At 40.3% G+C, this 26,611-nt stretch overlaps 1 protein-coding gene and 1 long non-coding RNA gene across 5 annotated transcripts in view; both read right to left on the reverse strand.

The window, feature by feature from the left end:
* Positions 1–5,563: 5,563 nt before the first annotated feature.
* On the reverse strand, positions 5,564–10,971 carry LOC133632005 (uncharacterized). Its single transcript, XR_009821641.1, has 3 exons — positions 10,807–10,971; positions 6,115–6,301; positions 5,564–5,803 (listed from the first exon to the last, which is right to left on the reverse strand). It is a non-coding gene; the product is annotated as an uncharacterized LOC133632005 (long non-coding RNA).
* Positions 10,972–13,865: 2,894 nt separating this feature from the next.
* nsd3 (nuclear receptor binding SET domain protein 3) overlaps positions 13,866–26,611 on the reverse strand; it is a 52,875-nt gene continuing 40,129 nt past the window's right edge. For all 4 annotated transcript variants that reach the window (XM_062025606.1, XM_062025605.1, XM_062025603.1 and 1 more), the window contains 6 exons: positions 23,946–24,068; positions 22,760–22,876; positions 22,541–22,682; positions 20,583–20,689; positions 20,295–20,499; positions 13,866–17,357 (listed from right to left, as the gene is read on the reverse strand). In XM_062025606.1, coding sequence (XP_061881590.1) covers positions 17,077–17,357; positions 20,295–20,499; positions 20,583–20,689; positions 22,541–22,682; positions 22,760–22,876; positions 23,946–24,068 — 975 coding nt within the window. In that variant the 3' untranslated portion in view covers positions 13,866–17,076. The remainder of the gene's footprint in view (positions 17,358–20,294; positions 20,500–20,582; positions 20,690–22,540; positions 22,683–22,759; positions 22,877–23,945; positions 24,069–26,611) is intronic.

Consider the following 26,611-nt stretch of genomic DNA (forward strand, 5'->3'; position numbering starts at 1 on the left):
TCATGTTCGGTTTTGTTTTTGGACTCTTTGTGCACTTTTGTTTGTTTTGTCACCATAGCAACCCATTAGTTTTCATCTGTCATGTCACGCACCTGTTTCACGTTTTGAGTCACGCACCTGTTTTCACTAATCATGTCACTATTATTTTAGCCCATTGTTGCCAGGAAGTCAGCCTGGTGACATCACACTCTCTACACACCCTTATGATCCATGCTGCTCTTTTTCATGCCCTTTTCTCGTCCAAGTAAGTTTTCTTTATTCATGCCATAGTTTGCAAGTTTTGTTTTATGTCCATAGTTCTGCCTTTGTGCGAGTTTTTGTTTTTATAGCCAAGTTTTGTACTTCCGCCCTTGTGCGCGCCTTTTGTTTATTCCTTTTTTTGAGTGTTAAAATTAAATATGTATTCACCTTCACGCCATGTCTGGTCCAAATCATTTGCACCACGGGAGAACAAACCACACCAAAGTCCAAGTCTTGACACACACACATTATAAGTCAATGCTGCGTACAAAAAATTGAATCCAAGCAAAACTCTAAACAATATAGACACAAAAAAATGTATTCTGTACGATTTTGCAATGCAACTCTATGAGTTGACAGGTGACAACAATTGGTCACAATAGATAAAATAATGTTCCTCAACACTGTTCGGTTTGCTTTAAGGAGGACAGGAGATCCATCTAACACTTTATTCAGCAAAACTGTTTATTTTCTGCAAGAACCACACCAAAAGAACCATTTACAGATTAGCGTTTAACTTTAGCTAACAGTGCAGCAGAGTTAAGCAAGGTAAATGCGTATAACTCTTATTATGGTGAAACAAACAAGTACACTCCCCAATCAGATGTGTGCTTATTCCACTATTATTTATTGAGAATGTTAATTTATGGATATAAATCATCAAATGCTGTTACTCAGTTATACAAATGCTAATAAAAACATATACAAATGCTAATAAAAACTGTAATGATATATTTTACGCTGCTGACCGTCTCCGCTTGGGATGGTTCCTGTTGGCCCCACTATGGACTGGACTTTCGCTGATGTGTTGGACTTTCACAATATTATGTCAGACCCACTCGACATCCATTGCTTTCGGTCTCCCCTAGAGGGGGTGGGGGGGGGGGGTACCCACATATGCGGTCCTCTCCAAGGTTTCTCATAGTCATTCACATTGACGTCCCACTGGGGTGAGTTTTCCTTGCCCGTATGTGGGCTCTGTACCAAGGATGTCGTTGTGGCTTGTACAGCCCTTTGAGACACTAGTGATTTAGGGCTATATCAATAAACATTGATTGATTGATTGATTGATTGATTGATTTTACAGCCAGAAAGTTACAGGAATGTACATTTTATCCCGTGCTTGTGCTATAGTACACATCTCATTGTGCAACATGTGAATGTTTTAAGGAAAACTAAATGTGATCTCTGTAAGGGGTGCACATTATTTTGAAAGCAGCACCCCCACCCAGACATACAATACTAGTACATAGTACATTGCTACTTAGTACATTACTAGTACATTTCAATACAACAATGTGATATTTAACTTGTGACGTCAGCTTTGGGACACGTGTTATGCTGGTGTGGCCACAGTGTGCACATCTCATGCTGCTCACATGTGGTTCACTGAATGCTCAGGGAGTTTTCGCGTCTGCTCAGACACATGAAGAATCAATGGGAACATTGCTTACATATGATTATAAGTATGTCAAGTTTCCTGTTACTTCATAGTGTAAGGTAGATATTAGCTAATGTATATAGGATTTTCATCAGTGTTTAGTAGTAATCATTATAATACATACTTTTAATAACTATTGTGATGATAATTAGTGCATCTACTGTCTTGAAAAGGGATTTATGATGTTTTTGTCTTTTCTCTTTAGCGCCGCCCTAGTGGCTCCCTGGATCTCTTTCAGAGATGTGTAAAATGGAAAAAGATGAAGAAAAAAACATATTTTTTGTTTTAATATATTTTCTGTAGGAGGACAATCATGACACAAACCTTCCTGATTGTTAGAAATCCCACTGTTTATATTAAACATGCTTCACTGATGAGAGTATTCGGCGTGCGCACATTTGTCCTACTAATTTCAGCGATCCTTGAACTCACCGTAGTTTGTTTACATGTACAACTTTCTCCGATGCTGCCACAGAAAGACGTGTTTTATGCCACTCCTTCTTTGTCTCATTTTGTCCACCAAACGTGTCATGCTGTGCGTGGATGCACAAAGGTGAGCTTTGTTGATTTTATTGATTTGCTGCATTGCTTATTTGTCATATTTGGTCAATCCATGACCGCAAGCTAATCGATGCTAACATGCTATTTAGGCTGGCTGTATGTACATATTGCATCATTATGCCTCGTTTGTAGGTATATTTGAGCTCATTTAATTTCCTTTACTTATGTCCTCTGTGTATTTAATTTATATTTGCATGTCTCATGACACATTATCTATATGTAATATTGGCTGAATTTCTGATTGTTATTTGTGTGCCATTTTGTTCCAGACCACAGCAAACGTTACCCAGCTTGCAAAGACTGTAATAAATCCATTAGAAGAAGACAGCCTGCCGTTTCCTTTAACTTGGACACACACATCTATACCGTTGGCCATTCTGAGCCAGTAATTTCCAGACCTTATCTCATCCTGTGAGAAGCCTCCATTTTACTAATGATTTCCAATGTTGCAAAAATGTGTAGAATAAAAATTAAAATACAACATTTCTGTCAACGAAGATTTGCGTCAGCCTTTGATAGTAAGCTAATATAGCTAATATAGACACTTACATCATGTGTTGCCTTCATTATAACAATTTTATAAGGCTTTTAATTTTTTGCGGCTCCAGACAGATTTTTTTTTTGTATTTTTGGTCCAATATGGCTCTTTCAACATTTTGGGTTGCCGACCCCTGATCTGGACCAATGATTCACAGACTGTGGTATGCGTACCACTAATGGAAAGCGGGCTCTATCTAGTGGTATGCCAAAGAAGTCTGTAAATATGTACTGCATATGGAGTATCATTGTTGATGATGTTTGTGTATTGTGTGTAATGTTGCAGTGGCCAGAATATTGAATATACTCTCCCATGTTTTTAATGAATAATTAAGCCTACTACGCTGCTATATTTTAATGTTGGTCATTATAGTGGTATTTGGAGAGCCAAGTGTTTGAGAACCACGCATCTACACCACAAGGAAGTGTTTTAAATGTAGATAAAAATCATCACAGGTCCCCCCCGAGTGCAGCTGGGATAGGCTCCAGCACACCCCAACCCCGAGAGGGACAAACCCCTTTGAAAACTAATGATGACGTTACGAAGTCTGTGTTGAGTGAATAGTGAAGTGTTTCATGTTGGATTTGAGGAATTAACCATTTTGCATTTTTGCAAGGGTGTGTAGGTAGTAGTGTTACACAGTCCTATTTTGGTTAAATTGTTAGAATATTGTAGCAAATATAGACCTAAATACCCTATACAGTGCATCAGGAAACTTTTTCCACATTTTTTATGTTACAGCCTTATTCCAAAATGGAATAAGTTAATTTTTACCCACAAAATTCTAAGCACAATACCACATAATGACAATATAAAAACTTTTTTGAAAATAAAAAACTAAACACTTAAAAAAACTCACATTTACATAAGTATTCACAGCCTTTGCTCTGAAACTCAAAAGTGAGATCAGGGGTTTCCTGTTTCAACTGATCATTCTTGAGATGTTGTAATTGGAGTCTACCTGTGGAATAATCAGTTGGTAGGACATGATTTGGAAAGGCACACACCTGTCTGTATACAGTATAAGGTCCCACACTTGACAGTGCATGACAGAGCATAAACCAAGATTGAGTCGAATAAATTGTCTTTAGACCTCTGAGACAAGATTGTCTCGAGGCACAAACCTGGGTAAAGGTACAGAAAAATATTTGCTGCCTTGAAGGTCCCAATGAGCACAGAGGCCTCCATCATCCGTAAATGAAAGACATTTGAAAACACCTGGAGGAAGGAGACGGCACAGACAACCGGGACAACGTTTTAGCTCTATTTATTCATCTATATACAATAAGAAATGAAGTGTGACTAATTCAGATGTGTATGTGTGCGACTATGTGTGGAATTAAATGCGGAGTGTTACCCGGAAGTGTTGAACGAGGTGCGGAAGTCCAAGGAGGGCAAGACAAGTTCGGAGGTCCGTGAGACAGGCAGGAAGTCGGGGCAATAGCGATGCGTCAAAGTCCGTGTCCAGGCGGGAGGTCGAGAACCAAGATGCAGCCAGGGAACCAGAGGGAACGCGGGGAGACGAGACACACAGCTCGTGACGTGGGAACGAAGGTAGGCTGCAAGGAGACGACAAGGAGGAACACGAGACAAATTAACACGGGGGGGGGGGGGGGGACACAGAGAGCAAAAGGGTGCAGAGAGCTGGATAGATTCGGCTTACTGTACATGACAGGTCGCTATGTTCTGGCCGAGGATAGCAGGTCGCGCTGGCTTAAGAAGGCAGCTCTTCTCATCAGTAACAGGTGTGTTGATTGCTGATGATTGAATGCAGTCAGGGCCGGCCCGTGGCATAGGCCGTATAGGCAAATTCTAAGGGCGCTGTCCATCAGGGGGCGCCACGCCAGTGCCACAAATGTTGGAGAAAAAAAAAGAAAAAAAAGTTGGTACTATTATTTCTAAATACAAAAAATAATCCCAAGTTAATTAAAATGCAAAGTAAAGCCTATTTAATAGAAATATTATTTGTTACAACATTACGCCCCCCCTCCCCCCGCACGGTGCGCCCCCTCCCTTCCCGTATCATGACTTTTGTTGGACGTCACCACATCTAGAAATCAACACAAGATGTCAAAACGGCCAAAACTGTCAGGTGCCCAGGGAAGAAAAAAGAGAAAAGAAGAGGAGGATAAACGAGAAAAAGACAGAGGTAGCAGGTAGGTAACGTTAGCCTACGTTAAATTATTTGTCTGTTACAGAATGTGATAGTAACCTGGCTTTTTAGCATTAAGCTAATGTTACATGATTCGGCAATTGCTAATCAATAAATAGCTAGTTCTGTTTTAACGTCGGGTTAATATTGTGGAGGGGGCTAAATTGTTATGGAAAATAATAATGTAACGTTAGGTAATTACAGTACTCCCACCTTACATTCCTCAGGGACATTTGTATTAGATCTTTTAAGCAGGTGTTTTTTGTTTACATTGTTATTGCCTTCTGGTTAGCTAATGTTTGACCTGCAGGTAATAGTCACTTTTCCACCCCTTTATATATTAGGTATAGTTGTAAGCCTAGTTGTTAAAGTGCACATCATTAATGTTAATTAAGCAATATCACATGAGAGGGAATGCTGTTTTTTTAATTTGAGCACTGCTGTGATTCGGTTAAAGACAATCATAACATATCATTCTCATATAATATGTTAATTTGCTTTCTTTAAGTAAAAAAAAAGGTCAAAGACAAAGCTATTTGGTTTCTTGTGAGTATATACACTTCACTGCCGATGTGGGGGGGCGCCACCTAAAATCTTGCAGAGGGCGCCAGATTGGTTAGGGCCAGGCCTGAATGCAGTTGCTTGGTGCAGCTGGAGGTGCGCCCAGCGCAGCGCACAGATGAATGCACACTGGTGTGCGCCCGGCCCGTGACAGCCGGCTGTTTAAACTGAGCGATCAGGGTAGAAGACCCTAGTCAGGGAGGTGACCAAGAATCTGATGGTCAATCTGTCAGCGCTACAGCATTCCACTGTGGAGAGAGGAGAACTTTCCAGAAGGACAACCATCTCTGCAGCAATCCACCAATCAGGCCTGTAGAGTCAGACAAAAGCCATTTCTTCATAAAAGTTTGCCAAAATGCACCTGAAAGCTTCTCAGATCATGAGAAACAAAATTATTTGGTCTGATTAGACAAAGATTGAACTCATTGGTGTGAATGCCAGGCATCATGTTTGGAGGAAACCAGACACCGCTCATCACCAGACCAATACCATCCCCACAGTGAAGCATGGGGGTGGCAGCATCATGGTGTGGGGATGTTTTTAGCGGCAGGAACTGGGAGACAAGTCAGGATAGAAAGAAAGATTAATGCAGCAATGTACAAAGACATCTTGGATGAAAACCTGTTGCTGAGTGCTCTTGAACTCAGACTGGGCTGGTAGACTTGCTGGCTTTGTATTTGTTTGTTGCTGTGTTGGTTGGCCTGTTGGTGTCAGCCCGAGCCTGCCCTTGCGCCGTCCTTCATGCCCGATGTTGTGCCGTTGTCCTGGTGCGGGCTTGTCCTGCAGCGGGGGAGGCACGCAGCCAGATCTGTAGGAGTGGGACAATGGATCAGCTGGTTCTTGGTGGACGGTGGGTTCTAAGGCTGGATCGCTGCTCTGCCTGCTTATGGATGGATTTGTTTGTATATATGTGTGTATGTATGTAGTTATGTAATTAATTACATATGGTTTCCATGGCCCTGTGCTAAGCGGTCCTGCTGCAGCCGACATAGGTCGGGTGACCTGTGGGCCCGGTTGCGGTCTTCCCATCCGGCTGCGGGGAGTCTTTATTTTTTATCTACCCCTTTTCATATCATAGCAGTTTTATCCATACATTTTTTTCACTGTTTGTAACAAAGCAGTGCATAAAGAAATACACATACCATAAGTAAGTAAGGAAATATTAAATACCGTATTTTTCGGACTATAAGTCGCAGTTTTTTTCATAGTTTGGCCGGGGGTGCGACGTATACTCAGGAGCGACTTGTGTGTGAAATTATTAACACATTACCGTAAAATATCAAATAATATTATTTAGCTTTAAACATTGATTGATTGATTGATTCACGTAAGAGACTAGACGTATAAGATTTCATGGGATTTAGCGATTAGGAGAGACAGATTGTTTGGTAAACGTATAGCATGTTCTATATATTATAGTTATTTGAATGACTCTTACCATAATATGTTACGTTAACATACCAGGCACGTTCTCAGTTGGTTATTTATGCGTCATATAACGTACACTTATTCAGCCTGTTGTTCACTATTCTTTATTTATTTTAAATTGCCTTTCAAATGTCTATTCTTGGTGTTGGGTTTTATCAAATAAATTTCTCCAAAAAATGCGACTTATATATGTTTTTTTCCTTCTTTATTATGCATTTTCGGCCAGTGCGACTTATACTCCGGAGCGACTTATACTCCGAAATATACGGTACATTAAAAAAATTTGACATATAAGCATGCATCCATCCATCCATTTTCTACCACTTGTCCCTTTCGGGGTCGTGGGGGGTGCTGGAGCCTATCTCAGCTGCACTCGGGCGGTAGGTGGGGTACACCCTGGACAAGTCGGCACCTCATCACAGGGCCAACACAGATAGACATATAAACATATACACAATATTTAAAGTTCTCATTTAAAAAAAAGTTAAGTAATTTATAGTTCACCTAGGATATGAATGCTCTTCTTTTTATTTGTATTTTTTTTTTAGTTCAAGATGTTTATCAAAATTCTTCTTTTTTGTACTTTGTAAACACTTCGAGCAGTCTCTTAAACTGAATCATATTGGTGCTTTGCTAACACAAAAAATGTTAACACTTTTGTACAAATAAGTACAGTTGCACTTGTTTTTTCAAATGTGTTTATTCTGTAAAGGAATGAGTTAAATGTTTAAAATGACTGCTTAATAGTGCTGCCTTCTCTTCGGTGCAATAACCCATTCCACCAACCACCCTGTTTCATGTAGATATTCATGTACATATTCATTTCACCCTCTGTATAGAGTGTACACTTGTTTTATCGCACTGTATGGAATGGCCTCAATCTCGTTACCCTGCGTAATGACAATAAAGCTGATTCTGATTCTATTATGAAGTGCAATGTCAGCACTATTTTTTTCCTGCAATTTCAAATGCACTTGTTTTAATAAATAAATACAGCGTTTTAAAAGCATACACAATCTGTGTAAATATATTAGTCTGTGGTTAAAAGGACTTGAAACTCAAAATGCAGGACTTGGGACTTGACTTGAGACTTTCCAGTCTTGACTTTGGACTTGACTCGGGACTTGCCTGTCTTGACTCGGGACTTGAGGGCAAAGACTTGAGACTTACTTATGACTTGCAAAACAATGACTTGGTCCCACCTCTGGCCAGCAGTAAAGAATATGAAGTGATTTTTGGTCCAGAACATATTTTGCTTTATTCATTATTGACATGTTTCTTGCTACTTTATGTTGTATATTTTTTACTTGAGGTTTCCAGTTCATTTTATCATCTATCATTACACCCAAAAATGTGTTTTCTTTTACCCTTTCAATGTCTACTCCATCTATTTATATTTGTGTTTGACTTTCTTTTCTACTGTTACCATATAGCATTATTTTAGTTTTACTGAGATTCAAAGATAGTCTGTTTTTCTCAAACCATCTTTTTAATCTGTTAATTTCTTCTCTTATTTTTTGTATTATCTTCTGTGTGTTCTCTCCTGAACAAAACGCAGTTGTTTCATCTGCAAATAATACTAACTTTAAGTCCTTTGTAACTTTACAAATGTCATTCATATAGCTATTGAACAATTTTGGTCCAAGTATTGATCCCTGAGGTGCGCCACAAAATATTTTCAGCTCTGTAGAAGTGTGTTCGCAATGTTCACAAAGTACTTATTGAAGCTTTCAATTACTTAGTTCATATTGTAATTTTTTTCATTTCCATCTGAGAAGTATTTAGGATAATCCTTCTAAGCACCATTCTTAATAATGCTATTTAGGATGCCCCATTTTGCTCTCATATGGTTTTTGTTCTGATCTAATAATTGACTGTAATATTATTTTCTACATGTTCGTAGTATGCCAGTTAGCTTGTTCTTATACGTTTTGTACATGTTTTATGCCTCTGTAGATCTTTGTGTTATAAATGTTCTATATAATATACTGTATTCTTCTCGTTGCAAGCATTTTTCAGTCCTTTTGTCATCAATAGTTGATTGTTTTTCTTTTGCTTCTTGCTAAGTTGTTTCAATAGACAGTGTTTGTCATAAAGAATCATGAAAATATTAAAAAAATACTATATGCATCATCTACATGGGGCCTGGGAACGCTTCGGGATTCCCCAGGAGGAAGTCGCTAATGTTGCTCTGGAGAGGGAAGTCTGGGGGTCTCTGCTGGAGCTGTTGTCCCCGCGACCCGATTCCGGATAAGCGGTTGAAGATGGATGGATGGATGGATGGATGGATCATCTACATAATTTTTACTGTATAAATTGTCCCAACTTTAAGATTAAGATTAAAAGATTAAAGTACCAATGATTGTCACACACACACTAGATGTGGTGAAATTTGTCCTCTGCATTTGTCCCATCCCCTTGGGGAGCAGTGGGCAGCAGCGTTGAGCTCTCAGATCATTCTGGAAAGCTGTCATACTTTGTTCTGTGCAGGACAATGACTCTAGGCACAAAGCCAAGATATTGAAGTAAATTAATTAACTCATATCATGTTCTACATATGGTGGATGTTTATATTCACCTTGGAGAAAGCAAACCACCAAGTTTAATTAAATAGTGGTATTTCAGTTTGAGCACATAAATAGATAAGGCCCCTTAGTTTGATATTCGCAGGTGGATTGGATCACTTCTCGTAGGAAAAGAGGCTCGAATTGGGACTTCGGAATGCAAAAGTGATAACCATATCCTTGATAAAAGACTACCTGTCTAGCTCAACATTTGAGTTATGACTTAAAGCAGTTGTTTTCCAGACACTTACCCACGAACATCTCCTTACATGGTCAGGATGCACTCTCCTGACTTAGCACACACACCCAGAGACAGAAAGGAGGAATATAAAAACTGATGGTTTGGCTTCTCCAGTTAGGAGTCCTTAATTTTTTGACCTACTGCAGACCTGTTTAATGACGCTCGCTTGTAATAAAGCAACTTTTTGATCAGCAAAGCGTCTCCGACGTGTCTTTTGATCCAGCCGCGTTGCCCTCCTGCCCGGGAGGGGGTGACAAGACCAGAAATACACTTCAGTATCAAAGGAATGGCTTCAGGACAACTCTGTAAATGTCTTTGCTTGGCCTAGCCTGTGCCCAAACTTTAATCAAATTGAACATCTCTGGATAGATCTGAAAATGGCTGCGCACCAACGCTTCCCATACAATTTGATGAAGCTTGAGAGGTGATGCAAAGAGGAACGAAACTGCTCAAGGTGTGCCAAGCTTGTGGCAAGGTATTCAAAAATAATTGAGGCTGCAATTGCTGCCAAAGGTGCATCAACAAAGTATTAAAGCAAAGACTGTGAATACTTAATTACATGTTGTGGAGGTTGCCCTCCAGGGGGTTCTTCGGACCACCAATCACCATCATGAGAGCCCGGTTCAGGGTTGCAATATAGTTTTATTGTGATACTGCAGCAGGTTGCTTTCCAGCAATTGTCCTTTTTTCTCTCTAGCTGTCATGTCTGTGTGATCATGTTTTGTTTTAGTTATGTTCGGTTTTGTTTTTGGACTATTTGTGCACTCTTGTTTTGTCACCATGACGACCGATTAGTTGCACCTGTTTTCACGTTCGGTCTCACACACCTGTTGTCAATCATGTCTGTATTATTTAAGTCCATTGTTTTCAGTTAGTCTGCCTGGTGACATCACACTTTATCATCACTCTGCTTCATGCCATGTTCACAGTCCCATGCCAAGGAAGTTTTTGTTTCATGTTTATAGTTTTTTGCCTTTGTGCAAGTCTTTTGTTTTCATTAGCCAAGTTTTGTACCTCCGCCATTGTGCGCGCCTTTCGTTTGTTCTTTTTTGATAGTGTTAAATAAAATCATGTACTCACATTCACGTCTTGCCCGCGCCAACTTTCCGTTGCATTCCGGAAAAACAAACCCCAAGGACCAAGTCGTGACACTGGCAGACTCGCTCTCGTTCTCACTCCAGCTCCAACACCGTCTCTCCTCCTGGTTTCTGCTTATACAGAGCGACAGTGATTAGATAACAAGGCCCAGGTGGGCCATCTATGCACCTGTCGCTGACTTCAAGGCCGGTCCTGGCACACCCCGCTTTGCTGCAGGCCCGCAGGCCACGCCCCCCCCCCCCCCCCCCCTCCACACGTGTGATTTCTTAGTTGTATTTGTTTTTACTACATTTGTAGAAATTTATTTAGAGAAAAATGTTTTCACATTGTCATTATTGGGTATTGTATGTAGAATTTTAAAGACAAAAAAAGGATCTATTCCATTTTGGAATAAGGCCGTAACATAACATGTAAAACAGTGAAGCGCTGTAAATACTTTCCGGAAGCACTGTATGTACAGTAGCTTCACAGTCTTTTGTTTCAAACTTCCTCTTTGACCTTTGCTCTGCTTTCTCAATGTGTGTGTGGGAAAGACATGACATACTGTATATTATGGCTGTCTAATCACTGTATAGGACTGTGAGAATGCTGACTCTGTGTGTTCTAATCTGTAACCCAAACTCAAGCCTTCAATATATTTAGGAGGCACTAATCTCAGATACTCACATTAATATAATAATTATAGTTAGCAACACATAATATAATTTTAATTAGTCAAAAATTCCTTTCATTGATCGATGGCACCACGTAAAGAGTCTATCGACGGCCTTGGACTGACACGCATCTTCATGAATTGTTTCTTGGACTTGCCCTCACCTTTCACTCACAGTTATGTATGCATTCAGCCATGCACAACATTTACATGTGACGTTTGTAAATGATGTTAAATCTTTGGGAAAGACCTGGCCTCTGACTGTTCAACCGAAGAACGCGGGTAGTCTAACACAAACAACCTTATTATTGAACTTTGACAGAAAATTGTATTTAATCTATTCTAAACATACACTATATTGCCAAAAGTATTTGGCCACACGCTTTGACTCACATATGAACTTGAAGTGCCATCCCATTCCTAACCCATAGGGTTCAATATGATGTCGGTCCACCTTTTGCAGCTATTACAGCTTCAACTCTTCTGGGAAGGCTGTCCACAAGGTTGCGGGGTATGTTTATAGGAATTTTTGACTATTCTTCGAAAAGCGCATTGGTGAGGTCACACACTGATGTTGGTCGAGAAGGCCTGGCTCTCAGTCTCCGTTCTAATTCATCCCAAAGGTGTTCTATCTGGCTCAGGTCAGTCAAGTTCATCCACACCAGACTCTGTCATCCATGTCTTTATGGACCTTGCTTTGTGCACTGGTGCACAGTCATGTTGGAAGAGGAAGGGGCCCGCTCCAAACTGTTCCCACAAGGTTGGGAGCATGGAATTGTCCAAAATGTTTTGGTATTCTGGAGCATTCAAAGTTCCTTTCACTGGAACTAAGGGGCCAAGCCCAACTCCTGAAACACAACCCCACACCATAATTCCACCTCCCCCAAATTTCACACTGGCACAATACAGTCCGAAATGTACCGTTCTCCTGGCAACCTCCAAACTCAGACTCGTCCATCAGATTGCCAGACGGAAAAGCGCGATTCCAGAGAACACGTCTCCAATGCTTTAGGGTCCAGTGGCAACGTGCTTTACACCAGTGGTCCCCAACCACCGGTACTGATTGGTACCGGGCCGCACAATAATAATAATAATAATACCTGAGATTTATATAGCGCTTTTCTAAGTACCCAAAGTCGCTTTACATGTTAAAAACCCATCATTCATTCACACCTGGTGGTGGTAAGCTACTTTCGTAGCCACAGCTGCCCCTGGGGTAGACTGACGGAAGCGTGGCTGCCAATTTGCGCCTACGGCCCCTCCGACCACCACCTATCATTCATTCAACATTCATTCACCGGTGTGAGCGGCACCGGGGGCAAGGGTGAAGTGTCCTGCCGAAGGACACAACGGCACGGTAAGTGGCGGGAGCGAACCTGCAACCCTCAGGTTTCTGAACACGGGCGCTCTACCCACTACGCCATGCCGCCCCACAAGAAAATTTAAAAAAAGAAATAAAAAAATTTAAAAATAATTTAAAAAAACACAATATCTACATTATATATCAATATAGATCAATACAGTCTGCAGGGATACAGTCCGTAAGCACACATGATTGTATTTCTTTATGAAAAAAAAATAAATCAATAAAAAATGAAAAAAAATTAAATAAATACCCCACCCCCCCCAACCCCGGTCCGCGGGGACACATTTTCAAGCGTTGACGGTCCGCAGCTACAAAAAGGTTGGGGACCACTGCTTTACACGACTGCATCTGACGCTTTGCGTTGGTCTTGGAGATGTATGCCTTAGATACAGCTGCTCGGGCCATGGAAACCCATTCCATGAAGCTCTCTGCGTACTGTACGTGGCTAATTGGAAAGTCACATGAAGTTTGGAGCTCTGTAGCAACTGACTGTGCAGAAAGTATTTGCACTATGCGCTTCAGCATCCGCTGACCCCTCTCGGTCAGTTTACGTGGCCTACCACTGGGTGGCTGAGTTGCTGTTGTTCCCAAACTCTTCCATTTTCTTATAATAAAGCCAACAGTTGACTTTGGAATATTTAGGAGCGAGGAAATTTCATGACTGGATTTGTTGCACAGGTGGCATCCTATGACAGTTCCATGCTGGAAATCACTGAGCTCCTGAGAGTGGCCCATTCTTTCACAAATGTTTGTAGAAACAGTCTCCATGCCTAAGTGCTTGATTTTATACACCTGTGGCCGGGCCAAGTGATTAGGTCACCTGATTCTGATCATTTGGATGGGTGGCCAAATACTTTTGGCAATATAGTGGGTATGACGTCGTATTTTATAACTGATAAAAGTTAAATGAAAGAAAAAACAATCATCAAACCTTCACAACCGCCCATAATGTGCCTCTCACTAACCTAGCGGCCCTAAACAACCGCATAGTGTTTATGGCAAACTACATTAAACACACAATACTTCACTGAGACAAGAGTACAGCTTTATTAAAGTCAAATTTCAGGCATGTCTGAACTCTTCCAACTCAACCTTTGAATGGAAAAAAGGACATAATTTATATATTCAAATAAAAAGACGGCCATGTACAAAAAGAGTGTCTTCTCAACAGTCACGCACATTTAGAAGCGGAATTGTACAAGCAAACAAAAAAAAAGAAGAAAAAATAGCACGGCACAATAACATGATTCTATGCAAATACAATGCAAGACTATTTACAGATTTCGTCAACAATATACAGTAACACAGGTTGAACAGTAATCGACAAGGTGGTCGTGTTCATCCACGATTTATTTGAAGCAACACCAAGAGAGATAAATATGACCCCAGTTAATAACTGAAGTAATCCTACTACAAAAAGAATGAGTGCTTTGCAGGTGAGGTTTTCATAAGTACGACACTTTTGCTCCTCTGCCAATCAAAACCCCAACAACAGTCAGCAAAGTTGCACTTTTGAAGCACTAGACGGATGGCGTATTCAAATTGTGAGATTAAAAAAAAGAAAAAAATTCCTGGATGCATAAGGGTCACTTACATGGGAACAAACATGCTGTTGTTTTTCCCGCCACAAAAATGGCACTAATAAATGAAACACTTTGTTGTTTTTTTTATACACATATGTAATGGTGCAACACACAAATGAAGCCATCTAATACTGCCAACTGCATCTGCAGCAAAGAGGGAAATGGCACTGAGCAACATCGTCACGCAATCGACGTGTGCAAATAAAATGAAGGCTGTTTGGTTTGCTGCCTTTACATAGAAATAATAACAAAGGAATATGGCATGAAGTAGGTAGTTGAGCTAGAAATATCAGTCGTGCCAGTTCTAAGTCACCAGTAAACCAAAAACAAAATCTTGGGTACGCTAAACAACACAGGAATAAATAACACAACTCAAGTTTGGGTGGTAACATGACTGTAAGAGATTTGAGGATGAAACTAAGAGTGCCGTGACAACAGATGTCTATTATGGTGTGGTAATAACATTTCTCACTCCAATGTGGCTAATGTGAGCACCCAAGGTGGGAGGAAAAAGTGTTCACCGAAGGGACCCAAAATATGCGTTTTAATTGCAAAAAGAACATGGAAAAATATAGTAAGTCTTTCTGGGTTCTTATTGCCCAAATATTGTATACAACTGTACTTTTCTTCTACATAATTGGCACAAATGCTCCAATTAACACCTTCCATTGCTATTGGTGCATGGTCTACAAAAGGTTCTGTTAATGCAACGTTGTACAATATTCTTGTTAATAAACGATCACAAAGTCAAAGAGTTTTCATTTCTACTTTTACAAGCACTCCAAGTCATTATTTGTTGAATAATTTGTTATATGTAATACGTTTCTAAATTGCAAAAAGAACAACCTTTTTCAATTGTCGCCGGCTTACAGTAAACGTCTTTGCGGTCAATAAACACCTTGGCGATAATTAGAGCATTTTTGGTTGAAGATTCCTTAAATTAATTTGCACTGGCACTGATCACCTTGGGAGGTTAAAAAAAAACAGATTAGCAGGGCATGTGACAACCAAAGCTAAAGCCATGAAAACTACAAAAAGCGTTCTATCGTTGGAGCTAAAACATTCCAATAATGAACTGCTTCGCACTGCTTTGAATAACAAAACACAGTGAGTCACCAAATGTGGAATCATTACACCAATGTAGAAAAACAAAGCCATGTTACGTAACCCCCGCCCCTTTTTTTTTTTTAAACAAGATCGAGGGAGTCAAGATTACTGCACTAATGTCCAAAAAACAAATTGGTATAAAATGCGGTGCAATAAATAGAAAAAAAAATTTGACGGATGAGCCATTAAAAACACTGTACAGTTTGTATTTTGTACATTATACTAGACTGTGGTATCCCCACTGTGTGTCACGATATCCATTCAAACAATTCAACTTAAGAGGCTGGCCTGGCAGTCATTCTTATTTTCACCCCTAAGAGCAGCGGGGCTATTTTTTTGTTAAGGTTTTTTTTTTGTTTTTTTTTTAGACTGAGGAAAATAAAAGATTACAACACTGTTTAAATTCTTATGTCACTACCAGATGAAGAGGTATCCATTTTCAAAAACACTTGTTTTTAATATACATTTCTGTAATTGTATGAGCTAAACTAATAGTGTAGCGACAAGGTGTTAAAAAGTGCTTTTCAGAGAGTTTTGCCCCCCCCCCAAAAAAGGTAAAAGTCACAGTACACAAACTTGACTGAATGTGGGCAGTAGTTCCTACAGCCAAAACTGACCTCAATAGGCTGAATAACCTTCCTCTACCATTATGACGTGCGCCGGCTCAGAGAAAATGTGGAACAGACCCTTACCAAAAAAAGTACTATCATGTTAAAAAAAAACAAAGTGTAGAGGCCAGGTGACACCCCTCCCTGCCTGTTGGTAAGTACTTTACAATATGATTCCAATTATGTACATGTGAGTGAGGACAAACCATAAGTCACAAGTACTTGTGTAATGTCATACCAGTACGCTATATACCATTATACAGTATTTCACCTTAATAGGACAATTTTCACAAGGAGGTCTGCGCAACACCTAAACAAAGAAATACACTACTCACTGAGATGACGGGAGGGAAATTCTTGCCTGTAAACATGAACAAACATAGATACATATATAATTATATTCATCTATAAGTATATCAAAAACCATGACTAAAGGAATGTTGGAATGTAGTGTAGTCCTAAAAATTTAAATTGCACAAAAATGTTGCCCCTCCTGTTCTGCAAAGACCGACGTAGATGACAGGTCACATGAGGAGTGGCAGTGGAAGTGTGTGTGTGTGTGTGTGTGTTTGTTTGTGTGTGTGTGGGAGAAAGATACACTACCCATACAGTGTACAGCAGGTAAACAAAAGAAGCAGCAGCAGCATGGCGTCCCCTTCCTCCACCTCACTTCCTTTTAAGTGCCAGCCGCAAGACTTAAAATCCGAAGATGGAACAAAATGAGGCGTTGGTCTGGGATTTTGGAGCTGTTAGTGGTGCTCTATGGCGAGGGCGGTGTACGTTCTCGTCTGGGGGAGCTCCAATCGCACTGCGCTCGCCACAATCACTATCCCGGAGTTTGCTGTGAAGGTCCCCACACACAAAAACGTTCAATATATTCCCTTTAGGTGTTCGTACAGCAGCCCAGGCGGCAGGATGTAGTGCCAGGAGGGCACTTTACAGGGAATGAGGTAACGAGGGCGCCACATCGTCTCTCTGTGGTTCCTCTTTGACTGTGGCGGGGCTCAGACCGGAAGGTGGTAAGGGCGGCTGCTGCTGGGTGGAGCCCAAGGGACTGAGGGGGTTGTGGCTGGAACAACAGGGGCGGCCCTCCAGTGAGGAGGCGGTGAGCGCACCTGCCTCGTGGTCTTGGCAGAAGGAGCGAGGGCAGAAGTCACAGAACGACGAGGCCTGAGCACCACAGATACTGCAGTCGTGCCACGGACACTCCCAGCGCCCTGTTGACAGGAAGAAGGGTTCAAATTAGGAATGGCAATTAAGGAAGACTACATTTCCTTGATGGAGAACTAATTACTGTATTGACATGAGTATAAAAAGATACCTCTTTTCAAGAAATGTTTTTTAAACAATCTTTAAAACTAAATCAAATACAAAAAATACTATTTTCCCCAATGTCAACTGTCAGATTGTAATAAATGATATCATTCTTCGTAGCTCACAGTTGTTTGATGATATACGCCACACACACATACCCCACCCCCCATCCAACGCCCTCGACGCGAATCCCTTAGGGGTGATGGACGGATGGGCAGCGCCCGAAGAGCTGCAGACTGCTACCGTGGCCTCCACTCCCTCCCCTCTGTTGATAGTCTCGAGATGTATATTTTAATATGTATATGTGCTTTGCTATGGAGGTCTTTTCCCACTCCAGACTGGGCCCCCTTATGAGCCCAGTCTAGATTGTATTTTTTTTACTCATCCTTCCCCAGCGTTTACCTTTTTCCCCATCTTTTACGGGGCGCCTTGTGGCAACCCATCAGCGTTCCTCTTCTGTAAGCCTGTTTGTTTGTCTAATCTTGAACGGGTTTGTGCTGAAAACAAAGTTGTGTTGTACTTGTGCAATGACAATAAAGACCTACCTACCTACATTGATCAAAGTAATTTAAAAATTTGCATATGTTGTTATGAATTTTTTTTGCAGTGGGTTTCTGTGACTCCAGTAAGAATGTGCCGATTGATCGGCCAATTTTTATGAAAAAGTATGTGATCGGCATTTCCGATTAATACTGATCCCCTCTGGCTATTATAGTATTAATTTTTAGTCCTCTGGCTGACAAGCTCACAACTGATTGTGTGTCTCTCCATAGAGCAGTCCTTCTCAAATAGTGGGGCAGGCCTCCCTGGGGGGGGTGTGGTGTGATGCCAGGGGGGGTGCGTGTGACCTCGGGTAACATGCTTTTTTTTTGCCATACCAGAATATGATAAAGCGTATGTAGCACTTGGCTTCCCTGTAACCACAGTGGGAGACGAGGGAAGACCAGTGTGATGTTTCCTTTAATGTTAATAAGCTTAAACTGTTACGCAGAGGTAAAGTTATATAGTTTATAGACAAATTATACTATCTATAGTCACATTGGAGAGTGGAGGGGGGAATATTTTCTTTTTCCTGGGGGCGGGCACCATAACAAAAGATATTTGAGAAGCGCAGTAATAGACAGTGTGGAATGTCCCCCCTAAGCTAATAATAATAAACACCTCCATTACAGCAAAAATAAACTGCATTTCTCAATATCTTAAGTATCATTGAGAAACATGACAGCAAGCAGGAGAACGCATGTCAATAGCTAGGCTAGCTGTAAGCCAGCTAGAAACAACTGAAGAAATAAGTGCTTAGTAAACTTTAAGTGTAGATGGAACCACGTTGCAGCAGAAAGTACCGTATTTTTCGGACTATAAGTCGCAGTTTTTTTTCATAGTTTGGCCGGGGGTGCGACTTATACTCAGGAGCGACTTATGTGGGAAATTATTAACACATTACCGTAAAATATCAAATAATATCATTTAGCTCATTCATGTAAGAGACTAGACGTATAAGATTTCATTGGATTTAGCGATTAGGAGTGACAGATTGTTTGGTAAATGTATAGCATGTTCTATATGTTATAGTTATTTGAATGACTCTTACCATAATATGTTACGTTAACATAACAGGCACGTTCTCAGTTGGTTATTTATGCGTCATATAACATACACATATTCAGCCTGTTGTTCACTATTCTTTATTTATTTTAAATTGCCTTTCAAATGTCTATTCTTGGTGTTGGGTTTTATCAAATAAATTTCCCCCAAAAATGCGACTTATACTCCAGTGCGACTTACATATGTTTTTTTCCTTCTTTATTATGCATTTTTGGCCGGTGCGACTTATACTCCGGAGCGATTTATACTCCGAAAAATACAGTAAGCAAATATGAACAGGAAATTAACAAGTAGATTATTAAGAGTTGGAGAGAGGATAATGTAGCAGTAACTGCTGTCAATATACGACATGTAAGAGGGCGGCGGATCAATCCATAAACTCGTGGTGTCAACACCAAAAGGTAGTATCAGTAAATATCGATACAAGAATGATTATATCAATGTTTTTATTTTCCTGGGATTTCAGGGAATAATTTCCTGGACAATGGAGGACTTTAAGGGCTTAAATAATTTCAATGAGTAATAGATAATAGTTTTTAAATCGGTTTGAATTTTGTGTACAATTTACTTTGTTTTGCTCAAACAATTGTATGTAATAAAAGACAATAAGGTAAAAGTTTAAATATTGTGTTGATATTGTTAAACTGTCAATAGTACTCACCATTAATAAATTGAAAAATTGACAGTTAATATGTGTGATCGGTATCGGACGATCTCAATCATGAATGGTCAGTATTGGAATCAGCAGTATAAATCCCTGTTCAAAACATTAGTCTACAGGTCACTGGTGTGTGTATGTGTGTGTGTAAATAGGAAGTAAATGTCTCCCTCAGTCGTTTGGCGCGACCTGTTGGTTTTAATATATAAATCTCGAGATCCCGAATACAAGACGATATGATCTCTCTTCATCAGGGGGATCGATTTTGTCACTAAAAATGTGACTTTTTATGTGATAGGAAACTTTCTATTTTGGAATGTTCTGAACTCCTGTTTCCAAGCCAGTGTTGTATTGATCAGAATGATCACCCGCATGGATGTACTCGTGTAGGCCACAGCTAGTGAATTAACAGTGCCTCTGCTGGTTGCAGCCAAGTAGTGTGCCTCATTTTGCAAAAGACCTGACTCTAACTCAATATTTTTCCAGATTTTTTCCCTGTATGTGTTACAGCCAAATTTCAAATGTTGTCCACTTCATGAAAACCAGAGTATTCATTTAGAGACAGTTTTATCATCACCGTATGGCGGCTTGGTGAGGTTGAGACACAGCAGGTGGTACGCCTTGGGACAGTCCTTCCTGTCGCACATCACCAGCTCCCCTCCCTCTCCGCAGAAAAAACAGAAATACTCGTGCATGTGTTTGCCCTCCAGCCGCATCTTCCGCTTCCTCTGCTTCAGCTTGGCGTTCCTTGCCTTCTCTTCTTTCTCCATCACCACGGCGCTCTGGCGGAAAGTGAACAGGACAATAAAGACATGCTAAAAAACAGACACCAGACGGATGGCAGGAACTAGATAGATGTGCTTACAGTTGGCTGCACTCCAAGGAACCCTGAGCAGTTATCTGATCCGCAGTGGCAAGATGTTTTTCTGTTGCCTACGCAGTGCAGGTTGTAGTTGAACGTGAGCTCCGAGCCTGAAGGACAAGACAAGAAGCATATAATTTAACTCAGAGGTGCCCACACTTTTTCAGCAGGCGAGCTACTTTTCAAATGACCAAGTCAAGGTTGTGGATGTGAAAAAAGTAAATACCACATGAAAGTGGTTGGTTTATGGCATCTTATTTGTCCAGCTTCCATACTTGTATCCTTGACAAGAAATACATTGACGGCAAACTCTGTAGCTTTCTAGCTTGTGTGCGCTAGCTTTCTGAGACTCTTATTTTGTTAGCGCAGGCAGGATGGAGCAGCACTTTTATTGTGAAGTCAGGAACTGTGCAGTCAGTCTTTATGCTTTTGATGGCAGGTACGTGCGAGAGTCTGTTGAAATAAAAAGGGTTTCTTGCCTTCCTGCCGGCCTTTTTTTTCTTTACACTGAGCTCGCAGCAGCCAGCATCATCTCACAAGATCCTTGGGTGCCTTGAATGTCAACCAAGTGACAAAAGTGACGTCTTCGTGAAGATTGATGATCCCTAATTTTTTAGGTCTATTTTTTCAATGCCTGTTTGGCGATCGACTGACCCACCCTTCGCGATCGACCGGAAGGTCACGATCGACGTAATGGTCACCCCTGATTTAACTCATCTTAACAGGAGCACGGTCACACTTCATCAGGTCCACCAGAACACATCTAATCAGACAAATAGGAGGGTTTTATCAAACATATGACCTTTACAATAATAATAATATTAACAATAACAATAATAATAATGAAAATGGATTGACTAGAATATAGGACAACTCTCTTTTTCTAGAAACATTTTTATAAACAATTTTTTAGCTCAAGCTTGCTTGAGGAAAAATCATTTGATGCCACCTGCTGGTTTGCACGGTTTGCAACTTTTTCCGACTTTTTTCCGCGGAAAAAAATAGTCTTATATTGTTGTCAATGGTGTATGGAGAACTGGAATGATTGGAGACTCCAATGGAAGCTCGTCTGAGGACGACTGAGAGAGAATGGTATACTATTGCTAACTTTTTGAGATTTATTGTAGTTTGTAGTCTCCAGCACATCTTGTTGGGCTGCAAGACAGCACTATCCCAAGACCGCTATCAGTGGTGACACAATCTAGTGCTTATAAAATTGGCAGAGGTGGCAGAGTCATGCTTGCAGAGAGGAGGTCAACAGTAGACCTTGTGTTCCAGCAAAACCTGCCGTTCTGTTTACAAGAGCCGGAGAGACCAACCCAACAAAGAGAGACAGGAGGGCTCCTCTCACCCAACAGCCAGTGATCTATAAGTGTCCACCAGGTAAGCAACTCCCTTTCCCTAGGTAGATTGTAGAAACATCTGATTATGTGGTCGGAGTCACGCAAAATCATCATGGTAGTGGAACGCACTGTCCCATGGAGCAGGGTATGGAGGCAGGGAACGAGTGGAAGCGCTCTAAGTGTGCAGACCTGGCGGCAGAGCGCATAGAAGCTGGCTGGAAAACTTACACGCGACATTGGCTGCAGGAGTAGTGTTTCGAAAAGCCATTAAAGAACTGGCTGAGGAAGCAAAGAAGGGAAGCTGCTGGCTGTGGATAGGGAGGAAGCAGAGGAGTTGGGGGGCTGAATAATACCTAGGGCATCAGAGAGGGAGGCAGGGAGAGATTCCTGCCATCGCTCCGTCCCCAGGAGATGTACTGGGGTTAAAGGAGTGACACATTAATGACTGGTGGTCCCCAGCATAGAACCCAATGTTTCACACAGAAGTGTTCAGACAAACACACTTGCGCAAAGGCACTGGTGGGGGTGCGTCAGGCAGCAATGGCCAGCAGGTAGAGACCATCAACCTGTATTTTCTTAGTTTGATACTGAGAAACGTACTTCATTAGGTTCACTCACCAGCCTCAATGTCGCATAGAGTAAAGAGTCCAATGCGGACATCCCCGTTGACCGTCCACTTTTGGGTTTCACAGTTGGGGCTGCAGCTGTGGTTCATGAACCGAGCAGAATTCCCCTTGGGACCAGCATCTATCACACGATCCTATGTGCAAAGTATGACAATAAGACAATGGAGGTTCATGCGGTGTATTTAAAGGAGCGTGTGTTTTCATTTATTACCTTTGTAAGGGTTAGCATGTAGAAGTCGAATACGTGGTTTTCATGGGCACGTTTGATTCGCTGCTGGCACTCCTCCGGGTCAATAACTTCTCCAACATATTCAGTCACAAAGTCACCCTGCAGAAAATATAAATACTTTATATTTACTTTAGCACTTAAAGGAATTTTGTGCAAGAGTGTAGAAGTTACAGATGGAAATTGATTTTTTTTATGAAAGGATATGTCCATATTTGTGATACAGTGCCATCTCGTGTGTGCTGGTATGACATGTATGTATGTTCTTTAAAGCCTTGAATCATTTTAGAACTTTTGATATGACAAAAAAGTTGTAATATTCCAAATATATTTTTGTAAAATATTTAACATAATATTTCAATATTTAAAAAAAGGTTGTCTATTTATATCCTCACTGATTTATTATTGGAGTATGTGAAGTGAAGTGAGTTATGGGCTTATTCTCTCGTGACTCAATGTGCTTTACATTGAGAGACCCATTATCTACATCTAAGCTACATTTACACCAGTGTGGGTGACACTGGGAGCAACGTGGGGAGGTGTCTTGCCCAAGGACGCAATGGCAGTGACTACATTGGCGGAAGCTAGATTCGACCAAGCCTTTTGGCCAAGCCATTCTACCATCTGAGTGTGACGCCCCCAAATAAAAGCTGTAATATCCTTTTTTTTTTACTCAAAATAATAAAATGTCATTCTTATTAAGACTATTCCTACTGTAAATTGACTTATTATAAAATTATAGTAAATCTACAGCTTTTTCATAAACACATAAGAATATTATCATTGTTTTTATTTATTTAATTGAAAAAATTACTCAAAAAGTGTAACAAAAAAGCGCAATGCAAGCCAAAAACCTGTTTAAAGTTTCTGTTACTGCCAATTTCCATGACAGCCTGTTTAGACGGCAAACTGCTTGCTGCCAAGTGGTGAATCTATTACGATACAGTCATCTATTAAGGTTCCATTGCTTCCAGACTCGAGACATAATCTCTAGCATTAAATCCATTACATTCCAAATGCTACAAAGTTACTTCAGCTTAAAATGTATTATTCAATTTGCCATGTCTGTCTCAAGACTACATTAATGAATCTCCTTCACTTGACAACTTCCATTTAAAGCTTATTAAAATGCTTTGGTGAGACAGTTAGACAAGACTCTCTGGACACCCACCTTCCTCAGAGACTGGTTGGTCATGAGGCCCCATCCACGGCCATCTGTCTTTATCACATCGGTCTCAGCGTAGAGACGCTTGGAAAAACACTGGTTCTCGCAATTGTCTCCTGCAGGGCAGACCTGTTTGACAAGAGTGAATACATTTAGAGGCGACACTTAAATGGGAACTGCCCTGAATTTAGACTATAATTCACAATACTAATGTGAAACAAGCCCACATATGTTTTCTTTTTTTAATGCATTCTAACTTGTAAATAAACACTAGCAAAAATCAGCTAACAATGAAGGTAATAGGAGTCATTACATCATTTCATCTATTCTGCCAACAGAGCGCTCTACAAAACATACAAAAACCTCCAACAATGCTTTATATACACACTAAGTATATATATACCTGTATATAATGTAGTAACAGGCACATTCATACTAACATTTAATATTTACGTATTTTGCTCATTTTAAGCATACGGCGGCATGTTAATTTCGCATACGCATCACAACAGTCGCTATTTCCTTCAACAACAACACTACTACTACTACTCCTGGCATACTTCATGAGTGCCAACGGCGACTACTTTAAGACAAATAATGATGCAGAACCATATTTTTTTAGCCTGAATATACGGAGGACGATCTACAAGTTTTAGTAGCTGTGTGCTAAAAAGCTCCAGCTTTAGTGAAACGAAGCATCATGTAGCAGCACTATTGCTCAGTGCTAAGCAGAGAGGTCACGGTATGAGAATTTGTTATCACAGTTATTGTGACCAAAATTATCACAGTTATCATTATTGTTGTTGTATTTTTAAATATGATCAAAATTTTCAAAAAGTACTTACACTGAAATATTTTAACCAAGTTTTTTTGAAAACACAAACAACACATTCAAAAGGATTTCCTTTGTAGAAGAAACATTATTGTAGATAAAAACACTTTTTCATAGACCTCAAGTAGAAACTGAATGTGCATATGAAAGCAACACAAGCATTATAAACAAAGAAATTATGGCAGAAAAAGCCCCCAGATAAATAAAATACATTTGAAAATTGTGCAACATAGCACTTTATGGACATAAGAGATAAAAAATAAAAACAATTTGAAGAATTTTGAAAGATGGCACCTGATGAATATGTAACTGCACTTTTTGTCTATATAAATAAAAACAGTGTTCATGTATGAGATCTAGTCTTACACATAGGGCTGCACGATTATGGCCAAAATAATAATTAAGATTATATTTAGCAATATTGAAATCACGATTATTGATTATGTTAGGTAAAACAAAGTTGGAGTGGGGGGGGATGAACGTTACGCCATCAAGTAATTTGTAATTTCTAATAAAAAGTCTATAGATAAATGTAATCTATACATCTAAAGACAATTATTTGTTTTTTTGTTCATTAATAGTATCAAAGTGTCATCTTTTTCTCATTACATGATGCCTTTACCTCTATTTTTACATTTTGATAGAGGGAGGTATTTTTTTTAAAGTTATGTACATTTATATGACAGATCCATTAAGAGTTTGAGCAGAAAAATGTCGTATAAGAATTAACTCTACACAATAAAACATAAACAAAATGCTTTGTCACATGAATGGTTTTTAAAGTAATAACTTTGAAGTAGGGCAGTACAGTGTGGTAAAGGGGTTACTGCACGTGCCTCACAATACGAAGGTCCTGGGTTCGATCCTCAGGCTCGAGGTCTTTCTGTGTGGAGTTTGCATGTTCTCCCCGTGACTGCGTGGGTTCCCTCCGGCTTCCTCTCACCTCCAAAGACATGCACCAGGGGATAGGTTGATTGGCAACACTAAATTGGCCCTAGTGTGTGAATGTGAGTGTGAATGTTCTCTGTCTATCTGTGTTGGCCCTGCGATGAGGTTGTGAAAGCTGAGTTAGGCTCCAGCACACCACTGCGATCCCGAAAGTTAGGCTCCAGCACCCCCCGCGACCCCGAAAGGCACAAGCGGTAGAAAATGGATGGATGGATGGAACTTTGAAGTAAAAAAAAAACACAACTAACGTAAAAAAAAACATGGTGTGTACTTTTTGATATCAATATAAAACACAAAGCAGTTTGGCTAATGAAGATAAAGTCGAATAACAAAGCTTTGTTCTTGGTCAGTGCAACAATTTGGCCAACAAAGATAAACAGGAGTGATACCTCCCACATCTAATACACAATCTTCACAGCCTGCGTTCAATTTGATTAGATGACAAAACATTTTAGCTAGTATTTATGTTGTTTAAACACTGACCAAAGATTGCAGTTAAATAAAGGAGGAGTGAGCATCCCAGTAAACACACTAAAGACTTTATATTGTAGTTTTTAGTTTTTATTTTGTAGTTAGTGTATCAGATTCAGCAACTAGTGTTTGGATCCCACTGTACGCAATATCTGAAGAGCATGGAAAAAAGCATTTCACTGTGGTGTACTCTGCATGTGACGAATAAAACCCTTGAACCTTGAAGTAGTGGCAACGTTCCCGATACATCGCCTGCTGCATGTTTCCTTACATCATTAACTCTCAGTCACAGCTGATATTGAGAAAAATAAAGCAAAATCCAATAGTTTTCTCTTTCGCTGTATACTTTTAGTGTGACAAATGAGTCGGTCTCCAATATTTTCCACACTTGTCTCCATCAAAAAACAGCAATGCGCTCTTA

This window comes from Entelurus aequoreus, linkage group LG17 (genome assembly GCF_033978785.1).
Source record: "Entelurus aequoreus isolate RoL-2023_Sb linkage group LG17, RoL_Eaeq_v1.1, whole genome shotgun sequence".
Taxonomy (NCBI): Eukaryota; Metazoa; Chordata; class Actinopteri; order Syngnathiformes; family Syngnathidae; genus Entelurus; species Entelurus aequoreus.